General features: G+C 38.7%; 2 protein-coding genes across 8 annotated transcripts in view; one reads left to right on the plus strand and one right to left on the minus strand.

Annotated features, from left to right (window-relative positions):
• Positions 1 to 2,861, minus strand: part of nrg1 (neuregulin 1) — a 241,922-nt gene extending 239,061 nt beyond the window's left edge. The window contains exon 1 of one of the 4 annotated variants that reach the window (XM_088629224.1): positions 2,153 to 2,861. In XM_088629224.1, coding sequence (XP_088485350.1) covers positions 2,153 to 2,750 — 598 coding nt within the window. In that variant the 5' untranslated portion in view covers positions 2,751 to 2,861. The remainder of the gene's footprint in view (positions 1 to 2,152) is intronic. The other 3 variants (XM_088629223.1, XM_088629226.1, XM_088629225.1) reach the window with 3 other exon arrangements.
• On the plus strand, positions 704 to 24,876 carry LOC148673042 (uncharacterized). 4 transcript variants are annotated; one of them, XM_088629230.1, is made up of 9 exons: positions 704 to 805; positions 926 to 1,053; positions 14,124 to 14,260; positions 15,508 to 15,620; positions 16,907 to 17,012; positions 18,665 to 18,808; positions 20,000 to 20,133; positions 21,643 to 21,810; positions 24,613 to 24,876. In XM_088629230.1, exons 1-9 carry the CDS (start codon positions 725 to 727, stop codon positions 24,739 to 24,741), a joined length of 1,140 nt encoding a protein of 379 aa, XP_088485356.1. In that variant the 5' UTR covers positions 704 to 724; the 3' UTR covers positions 24,742 to 24,876. The 4 variants fall into 4 exon arrangements, with proteins under 4 accessions (XP_088485356.1, XP_088485358.1, XP_088485359.1 ...); XM_088629232.1 differs by lacking the exon at positions 704 to 805 and adding an exon at positions 2,317 to 2,393 and having other exon boundaries at positions 19,982 to 20,133; XM_088629233.1 differs by lacking the exon at positions 704 to 805 and adding an exon at positions 2,289 to 2,393 and having other exon boundaries at positions 979 to 1,053; positions 19,982 to 20,133.
• Positions 24,877 to 27,166: the final 2,290 nt, after the last annotated feature.

Below are 27,166 nucleotides of genomic sequence, written 5' to 3' on the forward strand. Positions count from 1 at the left end.
GTGAAAGACAGAAAACTTTAAGATAATGACACCCCCCTACAATCAGATCATTCAATTATTACAAAAATTGCAAACATAAAATGACACCTTCAGTATATGGGTGTGACCATAAAACCTTACAAAGAAAATAAACGACACTCCTCAAAGCAACACCACACACAATAAAAGAAATGACTTTTCTTTAACCTACAGTTGTCTTCGGTTTGATATTAGATTTGCATGTTTATTGGAAGGTTAATGCCTGTTATCAGCTGTGAATTGCAGATATGCCGAGTTAAACTGCTCTTTAAATTGCTTTATCACATCTTTTTGTGCGCCCATCAAAATCATACTGTTATCACAAAACTCTCCTTTAGAAACGTTTTAGAACTCTAATGGTACCTAATTTGATAGATAAGACTATAATTGAAGTGCAGAATTAATCTTGTTTGATTTAATGAATTTGTATTTAAACAGAACTTAAATGAGTGTGTAAATAAAATATATCCTTTGTACATTCAATTTTGGATTTTAAAACATTGTAAATACCTTATGAACAGTTATAATTTTAAGTCTTTGTGATAGCAAAAGAACATGTTAACGTTTTAATCTTAATCTTCACATCTATATTTAGTATATTTATAGTTCAGTTATTCTGTAGTTTCACTGTGTTAAGCTCTTACAATATAAAAATAAAACATGACGCACTGCACATGACAGTTACGTAACATTAACTACATGTTTAATGTCCGCATTCATTCGTGTTTTTGTCTTGTTTCACCGCGGTGATTTTTTGAACACTTTTCCACAGCCTGTCTCAATAAAGGTATCGGAAGATTGGTACAGTAGCGCTAGTTATTAATAGCTACAAGCTATCGCATGAGGATTTCAGGCTATTATAAATTAATAACACGGACTCTGTAACAACGATTTCTCTTTTTCCCAGGAAACACCCATCAACAACCGAAACGGGCATCCCCTGTCAATCAAAGTCTTCAGCACCACGGAAAGTGGAAAGCTCCCTCAGTCCTCACCGCTCAAACAGGATGTGAAGCGTTCACACAGTGCGTTCAGGTAATACAATGCCCTAGCTTTTACAGTTTTTAGATGCTTTACGTTGGACATTTTATTAATTACATATACATACAGTAGGCAAAATACATTTTTATCCGCAATCCTCTCGATGATAAAAAGATACATGTTATACTACTTAAAAAGGCTTCAGCTTTTAGTTGTCAGAGATTTGAGATGGTACTGTAGCAATAGAATTCAGAGGTTTCGAAAAGAGCAAGAAATACGCATGAAGGCTCCAAACAGACCTCCAAATACCCTGCTCATAATAATCGCTTGCGCTTAAAGGTGTATATACAACAATTTATTTTGCTTTGAACCCTAATCATGGGATAGAAAACAAGATAAGATACGGGTATTAAGTACAGTGCTTATTAAAAATATACTAATTTTATACAAAATAAAAATGAAGGACTAAAATGTGAGTAAAAAGTAATGCAAGCTTTTCAGGCGACAGCGACTTTATCCAACATCATCATAAATCCTCCACAGAACTGTGATAGACCGCCATGCGTCACAGACTATAACTCATATCTAAGCTTTCTAATCGTGCCTTCTAACACAAAAGTACAGAATCACAAATCAATTATTATTGTGACTACTATTACTATCACTATCGTGGTATTGATTTGGATACGGCATTTTAAGTTATAAGCCAAAATTACTTTGTAATTAATTGTTTTAATCAAGAAGTAGGCAACTAATTGAAATCATCCTTCCACAGCTGTAGATCGATAGCCGGATTGTTCGAAAACAATGCAATAAAATCCCTGAACAGTCTTCACACAGACTGTACACGTTATCAGAGCAAGAAATGTGTAAATCAGTCTTTCAACTCCTCCTATCAAACACATTTCTATATTATTCTAGAGTCCAGCACTCTGGCGGTTTAATGATTTCAAATTGACAATCTGAATCAATTAAAACAACGTCTATTGAGTCTGCTGAACATAAAGGATTAAAACTTCTTAAAAGTTTTAGACACCGCTCCAGGTCGAACGCAGAAGGACGTTGTTTCTACTACTTGATCTGTGAGCTCCACGTGTCTACCGTTCGCATAGTGGGAAAAGTTGGATCAACTAATAAGCAGTTCAGCACTTACCCCATCCTCCACAAAGAACCTTGTTGATATCTTTTTTCACGTTCCGTCCGGTCTCGACGGGTGGAAAAGCTGCTTTAAACACAGAGGTGTCATTTGTAGGCTCCATAAAGAAAATATACCTGCTGTCTTTCTTCAGCGTGAGACAGTATTCTCCTACATTCCAGATGACGGAAATAATGGAATCTTTCTCCAGACCTCCGGCTTTCACTGCCCAGACCTGATGGACCCTCACCTTCAGCAGGTACGGCTCCAAGCCTGACGTCCTGTTGGATAACAACTCTTCCGTCGCGTCGCCGTTTTCTTCCATTTCTTGTCCCTGGGTTTCGTTGCCTTTCGCCCTCGCTCGTTCCCGAAGCAAACGCTCTTTCTCCTCGCGATTAATGTCGTTCTCCAGTCCCTCTTCCTGTACTTTCCCTTCAACGACCACTCCTGAGCGGTGCGCCAGCTCCTGCACCGAGTCCACAGTGGGAGTGGGAGAGAAATAGCAAGCGAGGCTGCTTGAGGGAACACCATGCAGAGAGAAAGCGAACATTACAAAAATCCCGCAAAGAAAAGGAATTGTGAATGGGCCGTGCAGTGCAGCAGGATGGGTTCGCATTGTGAATGTGCGAATGAAAAGTGCAAGTGAGGGGGGCTGGATGAGGTGAAAGCTGGTGAAAATTAAAAATGCAGGTTTTCCGAAGAGGGCAGTCTGCGCTCAATGGTTAAAACAAGTGTGCTGCCGCTCAAGCCGCAGTTGCTGCCGCCGAAGACCAGGGAGGCGGAGTTGCTGAATAGAAAAGTCTTTTAAAGCCATGTGTGTGAGGATTCCCTCTTCTCTACGATTAATTATACATTCGTTTGCGTGTCTCCGGACCTATCTGGCGATAGTCAGCGACAGCAAGATTATAGACTTTGAGATGCACGCGTTTTTATCTAAATGTGTCTCTTAAGTTTTTCGACAGTATTAAAAACGATAGGATATATTCAACTTTAATTTAAAGCTCACCGAAATTAATACGCTTCAGATCCAGCGGGACCACTAAGAAGTTTGACGCCAGTGTTAATTTACTCTGGGGGCTTTTAGCCGTGTACTTTCAGAATTCGTCATCCATCCAGATTGAGCTTTATAGCAGGTGTTAATGGGGTTTAATAGGCAGTGATTTTGCTCCTTGTTTAAAGAGCAAGCCCTTCAATACAAAATGACTGCCATTAGTATAAATCATCGGAAGGCAATAAACATACAGTATCAGTTGAAGTAAAACTCAAATCCCCGAAGAATCTGTTGTTTTAATGCAAATATGCGACTACAGAAATATGCTTTTTCTATATTTATTCCTTTTTATATAAATATAAATACATATAATTCTTTCATCTTAAATATTGCCATTCAATAAAGAATATCAACTTCCACACTTGTTAACCACTCATTAGCTGCTCCAAAAGTTACACTAAAAGAAAGAAAATTTAGAAATCGTTCTTAAATAATAACAATTTTCCTCAGTATTTACATTTATACTAACAACAAACTTCAAGTACATCTTAAAAATGTTTATAAACAAGGGGAGGCCATTTTACCTTTCTGTCTTATTTGAGGTTTAGTAGATAATTGATCAAGTTGTCTCAACCAAGCTGGGAATTTATATAGAAGACGGGCCATTGATACAGTCGCATACCCATATAAGTAACAGTACCTTGCTTGTCCTAAGATGTATTGCTGCCAAAGGCGTTTCCGCCGAGTATTGATTCAGGGGGTGAATACTTAAAAGTTCTTTCACCCCCCCCCCCCAATGTATGGTTTTAACATTCAAGTTTTTAATTTAAAATATTCTGTTTCAAAAGTGTGGATACAATCGAATTACATAGAAAGTGAACAAAATGGGATATACTGTAACTGGAAGGGGGTGGATACTAGATAAGGGACTATTTGAAACTCACTTGTATATCACTTTCCCATGCCATGTGACCCAATTTGTCATGTTTTCTTTCATACAATGGCTCAAAATCTGTAGCTGCAAAAGATATACCGTCCAGATACTATATACACTGTTGAAAAAACATGCTAATTAATAATTGCTTACACTTATATAGTGCTTTTCTGGACACTCCACTCAAAGCGCTTTACAGGTAATGGGGACTCCCCTCCACCACAATCAATGTGGAGTGTCCACCTGGATGATGCGAGGGCACCCATAGTGTACCAGAACGCTCACCACACATCAGCTATTAGTGGGGAGGAGAGCAGAGTAATGCAGCCAATTCATAGATGGGGATTATTAGGAGGCCATGATTGGTAAAGGCCAATGGGAATTTTGGCCAGGACGACAGGGTTACACCCCTACTCTTTTCAAGAAACGCCCTGGGATTTTTGATGATCACAGAGAGTAAGGAGCTAGGTTTTATATCTCATCCGAAGGACGGCGCCTGTTTACAGTATAGCATCCCCCTCACTATACTAGGGCATTAGGACCCACATGAACCGCTGGGTGATTGCCCCCTGCTGGCCCCACTAACACATCTTCCAGCAGCAACCTTAGTTTTTCCCAGGAGGTCTCCCATCCAGGTACCGACCAGGCTCACACCTGCTTAGCTTCAGTGGGTTGCCAGTTGTGAGTTGCAGATTGATATGGCTGCTGTTTGTTTCTTTGTTTTCATTGAGTCAGAATGATTCTCAAGCAAAACATTCATTCCCAAATAGAATGTTTACAAATACTGTAGCTCATTTGATTAATAAAAGCTGGTTGATCCAAGGGTATTGATCCTGTAATTTCTGAAAAGACGTGACAGAATTGTCTTCAACAGTACCGCTACTGCAGGTACTGTAACTTGTTCCACACTTCTGTCAAGAAGTGCATCCTAGAAAGCCGCAAGCCTGGTTTAAAGTAGGAACCACCTTCCTCTTCTTAGTTTCAATAGTAAAAATGATTACATGAATTTCATTGATAATCTCTGGGAATATTTCCTTGGTGATCCTGCAGCTGGGGACTCTGGGTCAGTGGCAGTGAAACCAGTAAGGGTGAGTAATGGCAGGGGGACCTCTGGGAACAAGTCCCATGTTCAGGGGGGAGGAAGATCTCTATAGCTGTTCTCTCACTAAGGTTCTCAGTCACCCATCTGTGGATCAAGGTGCCGCTTGTAGAGCTTGTATCCCAGCCGAACTGGGATGCTTGTACGCAGTTGACTCCTTAGCACAAGGATCCCAGTACTACGCATGGTTCTGAAGGTGGAAACCAACTTGCGGCTGCTGCCTTGGCTCCTCTTAAGAAAATAAGCCCACACAACAGCTTCCCATGAGGAAAGTCTTTTCAATGATGCCCCAGTGCAATGTGGTATGTCTGTTCCTAGCCACAAGAAGAAATGCATGCTCCCTAAAATGGGTAATCATCACCACTGACCTATTGCACCAGGGTACCAACTAGGACCAGCTGAAGAGGAGAACAGGACTGCCCTTTGCATGCTGCTCACTTGTCACTCCTTCAAGCCCTCTACATCTCTGAGGTGGTGGATTCAATGGTGGTAATGTTGCAGCTGACCCAGATAGCCCATTTTCTGGTGTGCTGTCTTTAACCCTAAAAATAAAAGCTTGTAGAATCTTGGGTAAGGAATAGACATTTGGATATTCTTCTCTTGTCTGATGTTGAATTTCTAAGTTGTATGCCTTCAGTATCTCCAGCCAACTCTCCAGCTGCCCTGCTGAATGCCTGAAATTCATGAATTGTTGCATGGTCAGAATATGGTCAAAGCAGTGAATGAAATGTGATCCACAGAGGTACAGATGGATGTTGACACCACCTCAACCAGCAGCCCCCATAATGTATATTTCTAGCATAATCATTAGCAAACAGTTCCTCAATGCGTCACAGATAGGATAGGACAGCTCCCAGTTATCAGCATATTCAGGCACCTTTGGGATATTAAAGATTTCCTCAAATAAAGAAAAATATATTAAAAAACAAATCCAGATATGTATAGAGAGAATTTTTGAATTCCTGAATTTCAGCATTATACAGCTTGCTTGTCGATTGTGCCCAAAATGTGCAGGTTTTATATTGTTCCAGAAAGGGATGAAAATTTAATTATGGTGGGGAAAAAATCCAGGTTTGTTTAACATATTTAATATCAGAAAACTACTTTGGGTTTTCCACTGTCCATTACAGGTGACAGCAGTAAAGAGATTGGGAGTGTGAATTTCTCCACCCATGTAATAAATACCTTTACTGCTAAATACACTCTGACATTCTTTCTGATACAAGACTAGACATTAATAGAATTGTTTGGACTCAGCCACTTCCAGCTAACCACATTTTACTCTGCATTTGTATTGTTCTGAGAAACACAAGAATGTGATCTGCTTGTGATAGCTCATTCATGACAGCTGTGGTCACTGTATTTGAAAACTTCTGAGCAAAAGAATAAAAAAAACTCTTTCAGTCGCTTTGATTCTCATCTGTGTGTGCAATTGATATTCTGATCAAGTGCAAAATGCAATATCATAGAGACAACAAAAAAGTCATCCTCAAATTATTATGACAGCATTTCCCTTTGGCAATCATAGAACTGAAAATAATGTTACTCTATCTAACAATACAATTTACTGCATGATAAATAAGACGGTAAATTGCATTGTTTAATGTTTGGTGTGTTTTTGTCTGTGCATTAAGTTTTAGTGTCTTATAGAACAGAAAAGAGGTTTATTTGTAAATTAGTCTAGTTTTAATCCAGTGTTTCATAACAGATGGAATTGAAGCAAGCCACAAACTACAAATATATTTATCTTCTTTTGTAATATAATGTAATATGCATGGCAGATATTTAATTAACATGACCATGTGTCTATACATGTTCAGATACTCTGAGTGAACTGAAATATTATTGAAATTAAAATGAGTGAAATAAATAGATGTAAACAGCATTGGATAACGTGCTGCAAATGGCACCGATAGGAAAATGTGTTTTCTATGTGATAAGTGTACTTTCTATTTAGTATTTGGCAAATAAGGTTAAATTTCTATGTTAAGGGTAAGATGATATGGCATATCATATTATTCTTGTCATAGAAAACATAAGTGGGAACATTTTAATAAAATCTAACTCTGTGTTCTAAATTTAGTCTTCAGAATTCTGTCAATATATTTTAAGTTGTTAATAATAGTTAAGTAAAAATAAACCGTTACAGAATAGCTGTACAATATAATATAAACCGGCTGTGTAAGGATGATGTTCAAGTAACTACAGACAAATTCTGGAGGGTGATATCATTGTACAATAATTCATCCTTTTGCTAACACGCTAATGTCACTTACATGTTGAGATTTTAATAACGTCAAACTAGTTTGCCAAATCTCAAAGCAGTAGGATGCAACATGTTCTCTGACAGTGGGCAAAAAAGTCATTAAATGGAACAGTGTGAAAGGAAGACAAGTGTTCAAGAATAACTGAACTGGACATAGGTTTGTAGGTTAGATTCATTAAATTGGTTTAATCAGGGTATGAGTGCCAACCCCACTAGAGAGTAAAGACCTCTATATACAGTAGCTATGAAGTTTAAATTCAAGACAGGTCACCGCTCAAGAGTATGAGAAGATTGTGATTTGATTATCATATTTAATTATCAGTCAGCTGTAATGTAAACACCTCATGACTAGACCATAATGTACAGTATAAGTGTTTCTGAGTGAACCTTTCATTTTCCTTTCACCATGTGGGAAGTGTTGATGAAGCAATCAGAAACTTTTCATAGCAGTTTTCTTCATCATGTCTTCAGTCCTGTTTTTCTAAGGTGTGCTGTTTTGCATGGTAAATTGAACTGCTGAACCGAGCTGCTGACGTTTACAATTGGGAGAAACAGTTAGAAGAAAACAACCTTGGCCATTTTTTTCATGAAAAATTTAGATGTAAAGAAATTAGTGTGATAAGTAAAGTCTTATCTGAAGCTTTAAGAGCAATTAAAAAGAAAATTCAAATTTATTCAATTCAAATGTAAAGCATGGACACATACTGTACAATTCAACTTAAGGACCAAACAGCCTGTTAACTAATATGATTGTTAGAAAACACAATTGAGATTAGTCTACTGTTGAGAACAAAGACATCTCTTTTTATTGTAAAGTACACATACCTTTTATGTTCTTCTAAATGTACTTACATTCATGTACAGATAGAACAATGCTCAGGGCAGAGTCTTAACAATATTATAGGGGCACTCAGTTCTTAACTAGTATGATAAAGTAATTGAGAAACATACAAAATATACCATAGGTTTGCACTTTGTGTAATACTGAAGTATAATTATTATAAGAGCAGCAAATAATATATAATCCTATGTATACTGAGGTGTGATGGGTCATGAATTTCATACTAAAATGGAACTGATTAAATGAACTGCGAGGTATTTGCACAAGTGAATCTCCACATGGACCGAAAAATACTTCAGGAAATGCAAGTTCCCTGTAAGCCTTGATAGATTCAGTATTTCACAAAGTATGAGATGAATGTGCACAGTGAGGGATTCTGTTGTTACAGGTCCTCGTTGCTAGGAATTAGTAGTGAGGACCCCATGCAGAAAACCAGGGCGATCTCCAGAGACTTAGTCGATATTACAATCCGAGGTCCAGAAGCCAAAGGTAAACAAGCCGGTGCAAAAGTACAAAAACCAGAAGCGGAGCCGTAAACTGTGAGGAAGCCGAGAGTCGAGACCAGAATGAGAACCAAAGTACCAAAACCAAAACCAGGAGATGTAGTCAGAAAACAAACCGGGGTCAGGAAGCCAAAAACCAAGTAGTAAGTAATCGTGAGAATCAAGGTAGCTCTAGCCAGGAAAAACCCTAATACTGAGCACAGGGGAGTGTGTGAAGCAGCATTAAATAGGCTGGGGTAAATGGGATAATTGGGAACAGTTCTGGAATGCAAGGTGGAATGAGGAGTCCTCCAGAGGCATGGCGTAACACTCATACCCTAAAATATGAGAGGGGTTTTGTGTTTGTTTCTCAGTTGTTTATATTGAATACATAAGGGTTAATAAGATGTAATCCCCTTGGCAAACGCTCCTAATAAAAATTGCAGTTTGGACAAGCAACCAAGCTGTCATTGGCCAGCATGTGTTCAATCTGATTAATCCCAGATCAGACTCATTTGGTTAAAGTCCAAGCACATCTTTCATCCACAATCATTTTGCTGTCCTGGTTCTGTTAACAATATTATCAATGCAACTAATGAAACTGAGTGCCCTAGTAGAGAACACAGACCCACAGGATGTTGGAGAGTGTACAGCACAAATTCAGTACATTGTTCTGGGGACCTCTTTTAGCTTTTCAGAATCTTGAATGAAATGGATATTTTTTTTAGGACTGAGGACAAATCTACAGTATTTCAAAGCAAATAAAGTACATCTCTGAGTTTTTCTTTAACCTCTGCATCATACTTCAAGCCACTCAGTGAATGTGAAGTGTCACAGTTTCACCTTTTTCTTGAACAGGAAAACAGCCATTAAAGTATGAAATGGAATAAATACATTTTTACAAGGCCATACTCTGCAATGTCATATTGTCAAGCACTGGTACAGAACAATGCTCATGGCACAGTCAAACCATTATTGTATGGGTAAATGAATCAATTAACACTACACGTTGTGGCTTTTGGGTATATTATAGCAGATGGAGTATTAGTCTTTACAACTAAGTGCAAAAAGTAGCTCTTTCCAAACAAGAGAGCAATAAAATAACTATATAAAATGTTCTGGATTCTTTTATGTAAAACATATTTTAATGTGTTATTAATACTAAGAATAACACTTTTTGGAAAGCAATTGGATTACTGTTTATAGTTTTTAAAATGTAATTCAAGATTAATTCTGAACCCACTAATCCCAAAGTTATTTAAAATCTCTGTAACTGATCATAGGTATCCATTTGGTAGAGATGAGAAAACTGCACATAGCAAACAAAGAAAACTCCTCAAGTACCAAGTTTGTTTGTGGTTAGGAGATGGGTGAAATCTTTAAATTAATCCAGGCTATACTGTCACCCCTGGCCTCTTAAGTGCTTGGTTCTCAGTTACCAGTTTATATTTCCCATCCTCTCATCACAAGGGAGATAAATAAAAAGTCAAACGTCTACCACACTTTGAATGTCTACTGTAGGTGATGAAGAGTTTCTATAAATTTTAAGTTATGTCTTGTTAGAAGGGAACAGAAATTATAGAAGACAAAATCCTGGTAAAATATTTTAAACTAAAAAAAAATCCTGCTGTATCTCATCAGAGGATTTTACTTTTCCCCTGTGAAAGCTCTGTGAAGTGACTGTCACAGAATTCCTCTCATTCAGCTTTTGCTGAATGAGCAAAATTTTAGAACTTAGAAGTGCATACACACATTCACACTACAAGAAGTGTTCATTAGACACCCCTTAATTTGAGTATTTTGAGTGAGGCAAAGTTGATTGCATTACACAAAATCCTAATACGTTTTAGTAGTACCAAATGTCCTTTAGTAGTACCAAATGTCCCCCTCTGCTGTAATTTCCCCAGCAGCATGAAGATAGCCTTTGACAGCTCTCCAAGAAAGGATTGATAGGTTTATGGGTATCTTCTCTACCTAGACATCCATCTAGATTGCTCTCAATTATATGACTTCCTGATGGGCATGCAAAAGCACTTCTTCATCCTTAATTCAAGAGATGAAACCTTGGTTTAAAAATGTTCATGTCCCAGTGCAGACCAAGATATAGATATAACAGTTACAGCCACAGAGTCTCCTAATTAAAAATCAATGCCATCCTCCCCTAGGGAATACTAGTTCCCAAACACTAAACATCATCACTGCAAGAGAATATTAAACCACGACTCTTACTTCAGACTGCAGACAAACCACTTTTAAAACAGACCTCTTATTACAAAGACTAATCAAAGAATAATGCAGGTACCCAGAAGAATAATTACATTTCCTTTTAAATGCATTATGTGGGCTAGTTCTTGAGATAGATTCCAAAAACTGATATAAAGGGATTTTACAGGGACAGTGCTTTACTGTAATATTCATTGCAGCACTCTTATGAAAACCAGAATGCATTTCTTGCTTGCCATTTTTGTTGCAAAATATATTGCATATGATAACATATATTGTAAAAGGTCCTGATACCATAGAGGGAAGCTACAGGTTAACTGCCAAAATAAAAAAAATATAAATTAGTAAATGGAGGATACAAAGTATACTGAAAGCAGGTGCTTCCAGACAGCGCTACAGTGGATGAAAGCACTTACTCCTTGACTGATATGTCTATGCAAGGAAAAACAGACAAGTAACTCTGAAACAGTTGGTTGCAAATGTCAATCAATCTAAGGTGTGATCCGGCAGTTTTATGAAGCACTGTCCATCGAGTACTTCACAGAGAGGGATACTATGGTCAGGTTGCAGTACATAAACCCCTTCTTGCACCTAAAAATGCACTTTGGCAAGTACAGTGGTGCAAAGAAAAAAAGCAGTGGTCTTCACCTTGTTTTCAAAAAGTGGATGAGTACACATGTGGCACACCCCAAACGAAGCCTACAGGCCCGAGTGCCTGTATCCCACTGTCAAGGGTCATGGCAACTCTGTTATGGTGTTGGGTGCATTTCCCTGGCATGGCTTAGGTCCATGCAACCCCTCAGAGGATAAGGTACATGCCAACAAATACATGCCATCCCAGTCATCAAATTACAGCCTAACGGGAGATTCTGGACTGGTGCCTGACACAGCGTTTCCCCCCCACGATCAACAAAACACCAAATGAATTTCTCATGGAAGAATTGTGTTGTATCCCTGCAATAGAGCTCCAGACGTGTAGAATCAATGCCAATTTGCATTCCATGCTCTAGTCACTCGTGGTGACCAAGCACCCTATTAAGACACTTTATGTTGGTGTTTCCTTTATTTAGGGATTTACCTGGGTACACATTCAATCAAGGCTTATTTAGCCTACATATAATTTCTTAGCAATTGTTTAAAAATTGAAAACAACATTTCAAAAATATAAACATTTTTCTTAGAAGTAACAATTTCTGCACTGTGAACCTATTTGTATGTAACCAAAATAATTAACAATAACTAGCTAACAAATCATCATAAACATTTTCTGAAATGGTCAACGTCTTACACTGATTAAGTAAAGAAAATTAAAGTTCAAGTTTGTCTTGTTAATAAGTTACTAAATACTTTAACACCTGCCTGGCCACTCCCTGACAACTCCAAACGTAACCATGGAGATGTCTGCATTTCCTCTTACACCAATTAAAACTCACATTCAAGTTTGTTTAACAGACCAGGTCCCTCCCACCAAGAAGCTCCAGGGTTGCAGGTAGCAGCTGAAACATTTAACAGGTCTGTTGCTCTTTGAAAGCAAAGTGATCAGTTTTTAACTTGGATGAACTGTAAGACTGCGTCTTATAACAAGGTATGAGGTACCAGTTCATATTGTTAAAGCTCACTACAGGGAAACATGAATTAGGGGAAATAGACATTATTGCTGTATCCAAGGTGTTCACCTAATTTTTAAATACATGACATACAGTACAGTAGTGAGACTGTCACACTAAATGCACAGTGGGTCATGGGTAACTCAGAATAGATTGCCTACCCTAAGTTTCATACGTAGTGTATAAAATTGTGCTATTTGTTGTAGATCCTAAATTTGATGTCTAATGTAGGTACATAGATGTCATTTTACCTTGAATACATATTTTGTATAGAATAAATTACTTCCTTTTGTGTTAAAGCTATACAGGTATAGCTTTTAATTTGTACTTAAATATTCTAATTCTACAAAACCGCTATCTGAATTATTCTTCTCATGACTGGAAAATATGAAGATACAATTTTAATTACCATAAAGATTTCTGATTTATATACAGATTTCAATATTTCGGACATCCCAGAACAGAGGACATTTTTTAACTATTTAAATATAACTGCAGACACCCACACAATTAAAAGAAAGTGAGAGGAAATCTATTAAATTCAATTGTTTAACTTTATGAAGACGTATTTGAACAGACACACTTGTGTATTTGAAGTTGAGGGAAAATAGTCATAGATAGTTTTGATCAGAACTGTTGGTTAAGATTATTACAAATGGAACAGTGTGCCCTGAGTGAGTAGATGATGTCCTGATTGCTTTTTGTTGAAGATTTAAGTACGTATAAGGCTATGCTTCATAAGGAGTCGAGGACTCAAGGAACAATTTTCTAAAGGTGAAGTTTGTATCTCAGGTGCTCTGATATGATATTGAAAGCCAGATATCGTTAATCATCTTCAATGAATACTTTGTGTTGTCTTATTTTTTTGCAAATTGTTACATCTGTCAGGCGCATGGTGGTGCTATGGTTAGCATTGCTGCCCTGCAGCACTAGGGTTCAATTCCGGGGTGCTGTCTGTGTGGAGTTTGTATGTTCTCCCCATGTTCACGTGGGTTTCTGTCCAGGGTGTACCCTGCCTTGCGTCAATTTCTTGCTGGGAAAGGCTCTGGCTCCCCTGTGACCCTGAATTGTAAGAAGTGGCTAGAAAATGGATGGATGGATGATGATGTTACATCTGTCACTGACTGGCAAAAGAAAAAAGTTTACTTTTGTCATTCTTTTAGTTACCATATTCTAAATGCATACATATGCTGAAAAGGATCCCCGGTCAAAATGCTTAGTTAAACAACTATCCTTTCATACTTTTTTCATGTTGTACATTTGTCATGTTTGTTCATCTTGTTAGTTAATCTGTTGATTAACAATGAAAACCAAAAACATGTTTGCTTTATCCTGTTTTCAGTCAGCACAGGAAGATCATTCAATTTGCAGTATGACAAATCAATCAATAAAATAAAAATCTTTTGAGCAAATTTCATGTCAGTATTACTATATATGGTGGAAAAATGACTTTTGTGCTGTGAATGCACCATTTTATCATATCAGGTTTACTATTTAATGTTTGAATGAAACAACACGTGTGACTATATTTCTATTACTTCTTTAGGGTTTCTGAACTAACCATTTCTGACACCATGGGCATTTACTCAAGCACTTTCTACAAGAGTGGAGATCAAATACTTTTCGAATCCACAGATCCCTCACAAGCAAATTGGATCACAGCTCATGCAGATGCCTGCAAGTGTAAGAAAACTCTTATTGTTCATCCATATTTTTACTCTAAAACGTAACCTATTCTGTTGTTTCTAACTAATATTCTCCTCAGGGATCACTGTTTGCTCTACTGCTTAGCTGAAGAACACTCCAGGTTCAAATGCCCTTAATTAATAAACCGTAACTCTGGTACTGTATTCATACTGTATTGTTATTGTCTTGGCCTGAAGCTTGTATTTAAAGTGACTAGTAAACACTGGGCATTTAACTGGAGCAATATGAATGATGTACAGTATATTGCTCAAGGGTACAACAGCACAGCCTCACTCACTCATTATTAGTGCATAGGCCTAACCACTCCTCTCACTGCCGCCACCAACTTTTATCAAGGCATCAAAAATGACGTAACACACCCATTTAAACACACTTACTACTAGAAGACATTCTGGCTTCAGCGTGATACAACATACTGTAACATTAATTTAGACCATGACAGTGACAAGACATTGACCTGCTTTATATACAAAATGAAAAATAATTTTAACTTTGCCACATAGCTTTGGTCCTACCTGTCAAAAGGTTGGGTTTATGCATTTCTTTTTGTGAGTTGCTGTTCTTTTTACTAAAAACAACATATTTCTGAAAAAAACACACTATTGTAGCCAAGTGTGACTAAGGTTAAACTATTTCAAGTTCAGTTGTCGTGAGTCTCTGCCCTACTATCATGATCAGTGCCAGGATATCTTTAACAACCACATAGTCAGAACCTCATTTTAAGTTCTCACCCATGGGATTGCTTTTCCTACACAACAGTGTCCCCTGTAATCTTTCCAGAAAACTGGTTTGGAAATTGTGGTCCCAAGGGAGGAATTCCACCTTCCTGTCCACCAATATCAACCACAAATGTTTCTTAGAGGTCTCCCATCTCAGTCTTGCTTATCTTCTGAAGTCTGACAAGATATGCTAGAAAATGGCAACACTGCCATCATATTAGAATGTAAGTTTATAATAACCAGTATCTGCTACAGAACAATTGTACTGGCAGTGGTTCACACTAAAGCAACTGGGCAGAGGGATTTGTAAAGACACTAAATGAAATGATAAGACTAAAGAAAGCTACAGTGCAGGTCTTGTTGCTGTTTAAAGATATTCCAGAACAGCTCATTAGTACTAACCTGCTACTGTAACAATGTGACAGAAGCCACATCAGAGTAACACACTTGAGTGAGATCCCACTAATATTTTTGTTTTAATTCCTGTTCTAAATATGTTGTTAGTGACAATTCCTGAAGTGCTGAGGTGTTGGGAACGGTTCTTGATGCTTCACCCTGACAAAAATGGAAATATCCTGCGCCACAGCCTAACAACCAATGACACATTCAACTCACAGGTGTGAATTGGGCTTATAATGGATTTCTATACATACTGTACAGCACCTTCTCACAATTAAAAAAATCAACTTCATTGCTTTATATTTGAACAGGGAAGCTTTTCTAACAGACTTAAGAGTTTTTAAAAATAGCATTATACTGTATGGAGTTTGTCTGTTCTCTGCATGCTTGTGTGGGTTTCCTATTACACTCCAAGGACATACTAGTCAGTTAATTGGGAAAATTAGCCCAAGAGTGTGTGTGTGTGTTTGTTTCTATATGTGTCCTGCAATGGATTGGCATACCATCAAGGGTGTAACCCGCTTTGCTCCAGCTCCTCAGCTACCTGTACTGGATAAAGTGGTTAGAAAACAGAGGGATAAACAAATTTCACATTTTATTTTGCAACAGAGATTTTGGAACGTGTAGTGACTGTAAACATAATCACTTAGCATACAGGGAGCTCCACAAATCAGCACTTAAAGGTGAGAAGTAGCCTAGGGTAATGCTGAGATTCTGATAGATTGCAGATTCAGCTTCAGCCTTTCTTGTTCTCCTTCATGCTGCCTGACACAGTGCTGCTTGTTTTAGCAACACTCATCATGCCAATCTTCTCTATATCATTCCAGTTTTGTGCTGTTTTGCACCATTTGGACAGTTTCGTATGAATATTAATCACTACATTTGAAGTCTGAAGAACAAGTGTCCTAAATGAGCTTGTTAAATGTAATGTATCCCAAAACCAATATGGCTTTTAACAGCTGCCCAGTCATCCATCGACTGAAGAATGGATGGTGGAAAAGGATAACACATCTTGTTTAATTTCTGGCAGTAAATCTATCAGCATGACATTTGCATCTCTTAAGAAGTTGGGCACAGCTATTTTGGTTGGGTTGTAAACTATTATTCAGATTTAATTGTTACAACATACCGTGCAAAAAAGAAAATCAAATTCCACTTTTACTGAAAGGAAATCCAGACATATTGCAAAACCGACCCCTGCCTGACTCTTTGAAACAAGACAACATCTATTGGGGGACTGGGGTGGATGTTGCTCATGAACAATCTACAGTAGATAAAGCTTTTAAGTTCTGGTTCCTGTTGTTTAGTAGTTTCACTTGACCAACCACAGTGTAGTTGGACTGCACTCTGAAAGTAAAAGGTTTGAGATCGTAGGCTTGCAAACGTAGTTTTCAGACACACTCACCTTCTTATGGTGTTGTCTGTATCAGGACTAGAATTTGTGTATCCAATGCAGAAGAATCACATATTTTCTTTTGTTCGCCTCGTGTGTCTCTGTGTGTAGCTGGTGGAGCAGTTGCCGGTCTCTGAAGATGGTCTTGTGACTTTCCAGACCTACTGCTGTGCTGTGAAGTGGCTCTCTAGCTCAGTGACAGAGACCAAACTTCGAGGTAATAAACTTGACTTCTGTATTGTATGTACATACATATGAAATATATTAGCAGAGATTACTCTTGTTAATATTCCAAAAACTAAAATCCATCAGAATCACCTTGTTTCAGTATCAGTTCTATCACTTTTTATGACACAACTGGAAAAAGAATGCCACAGAACATTTTTACAGGGGTAAAAAGAGGGCAGCATGGTGTCACTTTGGTAGGATTGCTGCCTTGCAACATTTCAGCCCTGGGTTCAATTTGTAGGGTGCTAACTTTGTAGAGTTTGTATCTTCTCCTCATGGTTGTGTAGGTGCTCCAGTTTCCTCTGACAGTCCCAAGATATACTGGTAAATTAATTTGGTTCTGGGAAAATCAGCCCAGGTGTGAGTGTGTGCAAGTTTGTGTCTGTGCATGCCTTGCGATGGACTGGTGTCCCATCCAGGGTGTAACATGCTTTGCTCCTGTTGCTTGCTAGTATAGGGTTCTGCTCTCCAGTGACTCTGTCCTGGATAAAGCGGTCAGAAAATGCACAAATTGATTTTCCAAAAAAGAACATTAAAATGATTTTGTTCCAGTATCAGTTCTATTAATGGGATATTCTGTTAATTTGATTAAAAAAAGGACCACATTACAGTTTTACATAAGTAAATATCATAGATAGAAACATAGATGAACCTCACCTGGAGGATGAAAGCTGTTTCTTTATTGCAGCTTTTTGTCCTGTGCCACCTCTATCACTAGAATGTTGAATGCTTGTGTTTATAAAGCAACTGTGCAACAAAGAATCCCCTGAGTCACTGGTTTTAGACATTGAGTGGAGTTGCTAATGATCGGACAGTCCCTCACAGTTATCATGCAATTACTTCTGTGACCTTGTTTGCTGGATTTTATGCTTTCATTACGACTTGCTTAGCAGCTGCCCTTATCTAATAAAATACAGTTCTGTTTACAATTCAAAGGAGACCTTTACTTTTCTAAGCATTATAAGAAATTCCTGTGGGGTCTTGAGCAGCAATTTTGGTTTTCTGTGAAGTGTAACAAAAGAACACTATACAGTGATTGACAGACTCTTGGCTAGAAGCATTTCAGCAGAACCCTTGTTTTTAATGTCAAGATGTTTAAGTCAAAAAAGGATTGAATTTTAACATCTGCTTCTGTACGAGCCTAGTGCGGTTCATACCATGAAGCACAAAATGAGGAGCGAGGCATCATTAATTGACCTCCCAAATGTCTAATTAGTCGAGTATTTGCTGACCACACAAAGTCTACATCTAACATTTACCTTGAGACATACAGTAGTGTACTGTTTATCAGAAGAGAGACTACGGATTAGAGCAGTAGGGGTTTTCTTGTCCCAAATCTGTAAGATTTAATCCTTAGTACCCCAGTCTCATTGTGTATTCAGAGACACGTCTCATGTCCAGGTGTTCTGGGTCATTCAGCCCACCAAGATCAATGTGAGAAATCATCCCCATCAGCTTGGCTATGATCCTTACAAATGAGCAGGCTGTGCAGATCTCATGTGTATCCTCCCTTCAGAGTCCACAGCTCTGCCTTTACCAGAAAGCAGACTAATTCACCTAACACATATAAAATGCATGTTATCTGCTGGGGATCATTCATGCTTTCTTCAAAATGAGCTTCTTTAATGCTGTTTCTTCCAGGCTTATATCAGACACTGGCCTGCTACTTTCAGAACACAGAGGCCCTGGAACGGCTTCTGCATGTACAGTATCCACAGGATAGTCCTGAGGAAGTAAGACAACTCTCCAGTTTAATAATGAGGGAGGTTGACACAAAGAACCAAGGTATGTCAAAACCCTAAAACGACTATACAGAAAGCACAAGACATTCCTTCTCCAATTTTAAATCTAAAGCTACAAATACATTCCTTCCAGTTTGTATCACACTAATAATGTAATTCACCATTATACCATCTTTTATGAAGCCAAATCCCAGAGTGTTAACCAGACAAACACCTGGTGTTTTGCTGATTTTTTACAAAGTATACTGAGAGACAAACAAACACAACAAATTATTTTGATTCCATCTTTCCTCAGAAGTATATATGCACAAATAACAAGTAAAAATCACATAATTACACATTTTGATCATGGGATAACAAGCCAGGGAAAAGGTGCATTAATCATGGCTAAAATGCCACAACTGCCACCAGGTTGAAGGGTAATATCCAGGGCTTCCAGACACTTTTGAAGCACCTGTTCAAAATATAATGTCCACAGACAGCATCAAACGAGTTCAACTCAGGACTAATAGCTACTAGGGAGAGATCAGTATATCTGACTGAGGCATTTCTGACTGTACTGCATCCAACTATGAAACCACACCATTATCTAGAACAACTTTCTATATATAAAAATGAAGTTTTCTTTAAGTACAAGGAACAATCATGTAAATTAATAAAAAGACGATAAAGCCAGCATAAGATGGAAATACAATGCAAGTGATGCTCTATGTAAACTGAAATAAAAGTACGAAAGGTCTATGAAGGATCATTGTGATGCATTGATGCTATAAGCATTAGCCATATTGTTTATTTGAAGCTGGGCCAAAATGACCAGGGACTTCAACTGGATCTGTGGTATGACTGGCCTGGCACTAGTTAGGGAGGGGAGGAGGAAATGTCATGTCACAGGTCACCAGCCCCATTCTTTCACTTAAACATATTGTGACAAAAAGGGCATGAATGGCATTGTTTGTCAGATATCCAGCTCGTTGAAAAGACAATAATGAATTACACCAAAGCTCATCGATAAAGACAAAAAAAAAACAAGGCTGGGACTTGGAGAATTTATTTCAATTTAATTAAAAGACAAAAGAGGCCCCAGTGGACAGAGCATTCTGAGAAACAGCTGACCCCTGTTTTACTGTTTATACTGCACTATGTCATACCATTGTCTTTCAAGGGACAATAAAAAACCTACAAGTGTTCCCATGCCTCTATAAAATAAACTTTATAGACTGTGCTTGGCTTTCAGGATTTATTGATGAAGATGATTTTATTCTCTGGTTGAAAAGACTCCCTGTTGAGACCCTTAAATCTTCACTGCACTTCCCAGTCCTACCAAACAAGACCACTGTCACAGATGAGCACCACAATCCCCAAAGACAAGTAGGTGACTGCTCTAATGAAAATGAAGTACCTTTTCTTATTAACCACAAAAGCCAATAGGAAGAAAGCCCTTTAGGTGCTTCAGGCAATTTTCTTTACTCATATTATACACATGAAATCTATAGCTGAGGCTACAGCAGAAATTGTATATGGTTAGCCAATGGTACCCCTTGCACGAGTGTCTCCTTCCATTCAAATCTACTGAGTTTTCTACCAAGAAGTGATCTTTAATATCCATTAATAATTGTAAATATTCATGGATACAATGGACAATGTTCCAGTCCTTAATACTTAGTTTTAGTACTGGGATAGGGCAAGCTTGGCACACCACAAGAACTCCATGTAAACAAAGTACTAATGTAATGCACATACTTCATGCAAGGCCTATCTTGATGCTTTTCAGTAATCACTGTTAATAACCTGCTTAGCTAGATAACATTAAAGCTGATTAAATGTAAATAATCAAGGTAAGGGATGCTCTCAACTGGTCCATGGGCCTTATTAACAGCCAACTATGCATTGTCAACAAGCCTGAGGTGGGTACTAATGTTACAGAAGACGTTTTCAAACTCATCTGGAAACCAGAATAAAAACACCATTAATCCTTTGATAAACTGACAATGACTTCAATTGGCAGGCCACAGGACTAACACTAAACACTTCACTGGAAAGTTATCATGTATTAGTTTCTTGTATTTGGCTAACCCCTTTATCTGTTGATTTACACAAGGGTTGCAATAATCTGCAATGTACTGCAAAATGTAATGTATGCAGCAATGTATTGCTATAGTTTTATGTAATAAGGATAATATTTCCATGAATGTACAGCAGTGTTGGCCAATCCTTGTTCTGGGAACTCTTTTGCCTTTTGGTTTTTGCTTTAAGTGATTTCTTAATCACTGGCTAATTGATTTAACTTTTCTGAGATATATTGTTAAATGTTAAAAGCTCTCAAAAAGTTGAAAGATTTGTAAGAGCTATCATCCCTGTATTCATTTCTGAGTTTCAGAAGTTGCCTTATTCAAAGGATCCGCTTGGCAGAAGGAAAACCTACTTGTGGGAGGATCTGATACACTGTCAGTCTTCCCTCTGTCTGCTCATCAGCTGCTTTCCTGTGTCACAGTGGTCTAGACAGAAATAAGTGAGATCACTCTTAGTAAACAAGCTGAGTAGAGGCTGCATAAAATTGTGCTTGTTGAAGCTGTTGAAACAACACATTAAATGAGCAGTATTTTTGAAACCAAAGACTTAGTGCAGAAACAGTGAATGAAAACTCTACAAAAGCAAGCAGATCAATTAAATGCATCAATTAGCAGACGTGATTATCCACTCAATAGAAATGAAAGCAGGCATCGCCTAGAACAAGGGTGGAATCCACTGCAGTACAGTACGTACATGTTAAACCTCTTATTACAAACCTAGGATTGCCAGGCAGTTCCACTCACTGAACTTTGGTGTCTATTAACATTATACTTTTATACTTTAATGGCTGGTGTTTTATTCTTGCAGCTCATTCCGACTGAAAATCCCAGAAAGCTTACATACAATCAGCTTCATGTCATTGCTGTAGAGCTGAGCAAACGCAGAAGAGACTGGAAACTACTTGCAAACTGTCTGGGCTTTCTGGAGAAGGACTGCCAAACCTTGGAGAGAAAATACTTAGACACAGAAAACCAGGCAAAGTGTATCGTATTTCTTACGTACCACTGTCGTTTATAGTGAGAAATTATTCAGACTGAAAAGTGCAGTTGGTGGCTTCTGGGTAAAAAACAAAATTACATCCTACATTCCATCCTCACAGGTGTCAATCCAACCTGATGTGTAGAATTTTAAGCCCCATAAAACTAAGACTTCAGGTCTCATTCGCTGTTGTAGTTTATATTGACTGGAATATCATTACAATCATAAGACAAGTCTAGGAAATGTTTTGTACTTTGTGCCATAACCCATAGACTAAGAGACCACATTTGCACTACGGAGTCGAGGATGAAAACACTGCTACTCTTTTCAACAGCAAATAAAAATCCATATGGTCCATGAGGTATTATTTACACAATTTTGGCTTTAAAGGGTATTTGTGCTGTCTTAGTATAAAAGTACACATTTTAAGCCAGTCTAGTAAAAGCCTCTGACTCACTGACTTGTTATATACTGATGGAAAAAAGAAATGCAACATTTTCTGGAGTAAGAATACTATAGTTATAGCTTATGTACCTTTACAAAAAGTTGTCAATTTGTTTTAAGCCCTCTGACCAGCATTACAGCTTGTGCAGTGAGCAAGTGCAACTTGCCAATCACACGAAAGCTCGTTAGGTGCACTTTTACCCAACGAGGTCCAGGTGGAACAATGCTTGACTAGGTCACCTTTAAAAAGGCCTTAATTCAAAGCTTAGGTCACTGCAAGAAAAAGGCCACACTTCCTCGAATGTCACCAGAAGCAAGGGAGAGGGCCATTGGCAGGCTGCAGGCATGCATGTCATGTGCCAGCGTTGCCAGACACTATGGAGTAAGCCGCTCCACTGTGTCCAGACTACAGAGAAGGTTTCAGCAGACCAGCAGGACAGATGACTGTCCAAGATTCGGTCACCCTCGAGTGACCACACCAGAGCAGGACCGACACATCAGACTGGTCCATCTGAGAGATCGTTTCAGATCTGCCACCCGTACTGCTGCTGAAACTACTGGCAGACACAATGCCTGCATCAGTGACAGGACAGTGAGGCTCCATGCTGCTGGCCTTAGAGCAAGGCGACCTGTCAGAGGCCCTCTGCTCACACCTCCTAGATGTCACACCCAACTGGCTTGGGCCAGACAGAGATGGACTTGTCAGCAGTGGCATCAGGTCCTCTTCACGGATGAGTCACTCTTCAGCCTGTTCCACGCAGACAGGGGGGCCAGAGTGTGGAGGAGGAGGAGGTGTTGCGTTTCTTTTTTCCATCAGTATGTAAAATCATGTAAGATATCTTACTGTTATCCAAAACCAATTTCTAAAAATACTGAAAGAACCAGGAAATATTCATTATTCACCTTTGTTAGTACAGCTGATAGGTATAAAAAGACACAACCCCATTCCACTTGTGAGAATAAAGGTTGTAACAGACAACCCTTACACTAGACAGGAGTTCTCTTACATCAAACAAGAGAACACTAGGGTCTATAAAACAATATAATTAAATGATGCAGAGAGCACATATAGTAATGTATGCATTTTCAGAAATGACATGTTTTAAAGTACAGCTTGATAGTTGTATTTGCCTCAGTGGTACAGTATGGCAAAACCAGTGGGATTTTGCATTTCATCTTTTATCCATAAGCCAATAACAAAAAAGAAAAGAAAAGAAAGCACAATGTTATACTACAGGTTTAGAGCCTAACATCAGGTTATGTCAGCATGTGGTGCACCCTCATGTAATTCCCAGGTTAGGGTAAGCGTGGTAGGTTTAGTACACCTCAGAATAATTACTTTTGACACTGCAAGTGGTCTCATGGGAAAAGAAGTCTAATGCAATTACCCAAGTTAAGCAGACTGCCTGCTCTAAAACATTACTAAAAGAAGTTACTAAACAACATGGCTATGATCAAGTCTTGACTTTGATGGTGACCCCTGATCCTCAGTTTCCCACCTCAAGACATCTAAGAAGTGGGGCGAGAGAGAGAGAGTCTTTATTATCCCGGGGGGGGGGGGGGCAGGTTGTTTTACAGCAGCAGTGTTGGTGTACAGACAGAAGAAAAAAAAGACAGAAACAACAATATACATACATATTTTCATGAAAGGTCAAGTGTTCAGTAAGGATATGGCTACAGGTATGAATGAGAACTTAAATCTGTTGGTTTTGGTGTTGGGGAGTCGATATCGGCGTTCTGATGGGAGTACCTGGAAATTATTAAACAAGCGGTGTGAAGGATCATCGCAGATGGATTTTGCTTTACGCAAGGAAGTTTGAGGATTACTGCAATGGAAGACTTATGGGTAACGCCTTAGATACAGTACAAGGTAGCAAATGTCATAAATGTGATAACCATACAAAAACCCTAATCTTGACTTAAATCTGAAGCATAATTCATTATTCACCTAATTCTTAGGTTAATGGCAGGTGACAGATTATTCCATCTATAATATTTTATATAAAATTTTATTATCTGTTATTCAGTGTCACTTTGCAACACCAAATGTGTGATCAGTAATGTTTTGGGGCCTGCGAATACAGTTATTAACACTGAAGTAGACATTAATGCAGTCTTTGTACTATATATGAGACAAATCCTGCTTTGTTAATGAGGAAGCAATTGCCCATTAGTCGGAGTTAGCTGGTATCTCTCTTACATTCCTGTTAATATGTGTTACATGTATATATCAGCAATTTCGAACTGGAATTTGCTGACGTGGTACCACCTGACATCTTGAAGTAATTCAAAGGGGATGGAGCCCTGTAAAGTACAGTGGCTGACGAGACTGTGTGTGTGTTTTGGCCCCAGTAGATCCTGGAGATGCTCCAGCTGTGGCGCAGACGAGCACAGGTGCCCGACCCAGCAAAGCACCTCCAGGCTGCTCTGAGAGACACGGGCAACGCAGACATCAGCAACGCGGTCTTCCAGCTCAGTTTTTAATGCGCCGTGATGCATGTTGGGCCAGCTGAATGACCCAAACCTTCTTTTGGTTTCACATGTGGAAAAACAGCAGCTTTCACTTTGAAACGTTGAAATTTCAGCTTCATGGTAGTAAATAAATGTAAACCAAGAGGATCTTCACGTAGTGCTTATCTTTCAGTCTTTTACTGCAGTTTTGACAACACTGTTGCTGGACTAGTGAAGAAGCTAGGAAATAAAATACTGAGAATACTCTTCAGTGATATGCCACCACTGAATCAAGTAACAAATCAAATACTATATTTTCTGACATAAGTGTCAACTTATACTTATTCTGAAATCGTTTTCTAAACCTTTTTAACATGATTATACTAAAAGCTTTGAAGTATGTGCTGTGAAGCTGTCCATCACACAATATAATCTACAAAATGCATAAACAATTAAGAGGACTGCTCAAAACAGTTTCTTTATTTCTAATTTTACACATTTGACAATCATATTTTCAAAACTAATTCTAAATGTCTTCACACTGTCAACAGGAGAAAGGTACCATCTACTCTAACCAAATCCTCTCTTCTCCCAGAGAGCCTGATCAGCAGAAGTTGTGTACTTCTGCTTCAGACTCCAGACTGATAGGGTTTCTCAGTCAGCCTGCACTGATCAGTGGTAAATTTACTTTCCCTAGTGGTTGGAATTGCCAGCAATTATGCTTAAACAGTAACCCTTCTTCAGCATGGTAATTGAGTTTGAATCAAGACAGTCAAGTTATGAAGGTCATGTTTCGCAGCTTCATTGCAGCTGCAGGTTCTCTATCTGTTTAACCAAGAAACAAGTATTTCACTGCGTCAGCAGTTTGCACAGAAATGCTGACTGTACACACAATTCTATCTGTCGATATCTGATATTTTTCACAAAGCTGTCCTACAGATTCTCTTTGTAAGATCTGAAATCTTCGCATAAAATCTTAGAAAGTATATGCCAATTGTGAAGATGGAAAAAAAATGTGAAGATGGAAGTTTACTTTTCTAAGTTCACTGTTTACCCCCAACACTAAAAACGATGTAGCATTTTTAAATAAAAATGCGCTTATGACATTTTAAATCCAAGGATTTGAAAATAAATCTAATTATACCGAAATACAACATTCAAAAATCCCAAAAAAGGACCCTATAGCAGTATACAGGTCATCACAGAGCACAAGCCTAAGACTATCACATCACTGGACTGGGAATCCCCAAACGGCAACACTCAATTGACAGAGCTCCACCGAGGCAGGCTTGGCACATGCCAGCCTAAACTGCTTCAGCTTTTGGCAAACAGCAACTCCTGCACAGAGGCTGCAGGCTTGTAGCAATGTCACTGAGATATGGGCCATTCTAGAAATGGCAATGAGACACGTGCCATTCTAGCAATGTCACTGCAAGATATGCCATGCTAGCAATGTCATTCAGAGACATGCCATGAAAGGTGGGCATGCTGGAAAAGCAAGTCTTGTGCTATCCCAAGTTAAAAAGAGTGCCATTATAGTGACCAGCACTAGGTTCTGGAGCAATATGCTGTCCAAAAAAACTGCCATACTGCAAGCAGAGGTTTTGTATCCAGTCGACATTGCACATCGACATCACACCACAGCGGCTGCCAGGCGTCCACTATACTCAGGAACACTCCTTTCGCAAAGCAGGGCTGTGTACACTATCCTCCAGATGCACTTTATTCTTCAGCAAGGGTGCCATAGTCATACAACTCTGTCCGCTATGCCAAGTTTACCTCTTTTGCGTTTTTCCCTGTCCCCTGATGACTCATGTCAAAGACACCAAGGTCTTTCCAAACTGCAGTTGCACTGGTTCATTTGATTTTTATTTCACAAAAGGCTGTGGGAGACAAGGGCTAGACAAGCAACCCATCTGCGAAGCCGATACCCTGTCTTGTTTTTAGAAAGGGTTGGATGAGATCCCCTGAAGAATTAACCACTCACAACTGAATGGCCAAATGCCTCCTTTCTTTTTCTAATCATTCTTATCTGCTTAAGCACACGAGGGAGTCACTGCTACAGACATGAGCCTTAAAACAATTGATGCTTCTAAAGTGGGTGGGTACATCATAAAATAAGGACAAAAAGAAGCTGGAGGACTGAAGCCATGAATCACTACTTTGTGGGACCAGCCATTTGTTATGAACGGTGGGTTTATGGGGTCTGTACTACCAGCTGGGTTTTCAACGGAACTGCCTAAGCCATAACAAACCAAGTGCTTCTGGTTCTTCAGTTCAATGTGCTGTGACTCCCTTCCCACCAGGATAAAGCACTATCTGTAACAAACAATTCAGGGCCTGAATATAAATCCTCTGAAGGAATCTGTGTCTGCAGACAGGGATAATCCTGACAGGGATTAGATTCGCACAGCAGGAAAAAGGGAGTAATTTCCTGATCTATTTAAATTGAAATGTC

This window comes from Lepisosteus platostomus, chromosome 4 (genome assembly GCF_059453375.1).
Source record: "Lepisosteus platostomus isolate fLepPlt1 chromosome 4, fLepPlt1.hap1, whole genome shotgun sequence".
NCBI lineage: Eukaryota > Metazoa > Chordata > Actinopteri > Semionotiformes > Lepisosteidae > Lepisosteus > Lepisosteus platostomus.

What these genes read in the sequence shown, in the direction of transcription:
- LOC148673042 (XM_088629230.1), top strand. Translation starts at nt 725, where the DNA reads ATGTCCGCATTCATTCGTGTTTTTGTCTTGTTTCACCGCGGTGATTTT. An exon ending in ATGACACATTCAACTCACAG is followed by an intron (nt 15,621 to 16,906) that starts GTGTGAATTGGG and finishes CTCTGTGTGTAG; the next exon opens with CTGGTGGAGCAGTTGCCGGT. An exon ending in GACAGAGACCAAACTTCGAG is followed by an intron (nt 17,013 to 18,664) that starts GTAATAAACTTG and finishes TGTTTCTTCCAG; the next exon opens with GCTTATATCAGACACTGGCC.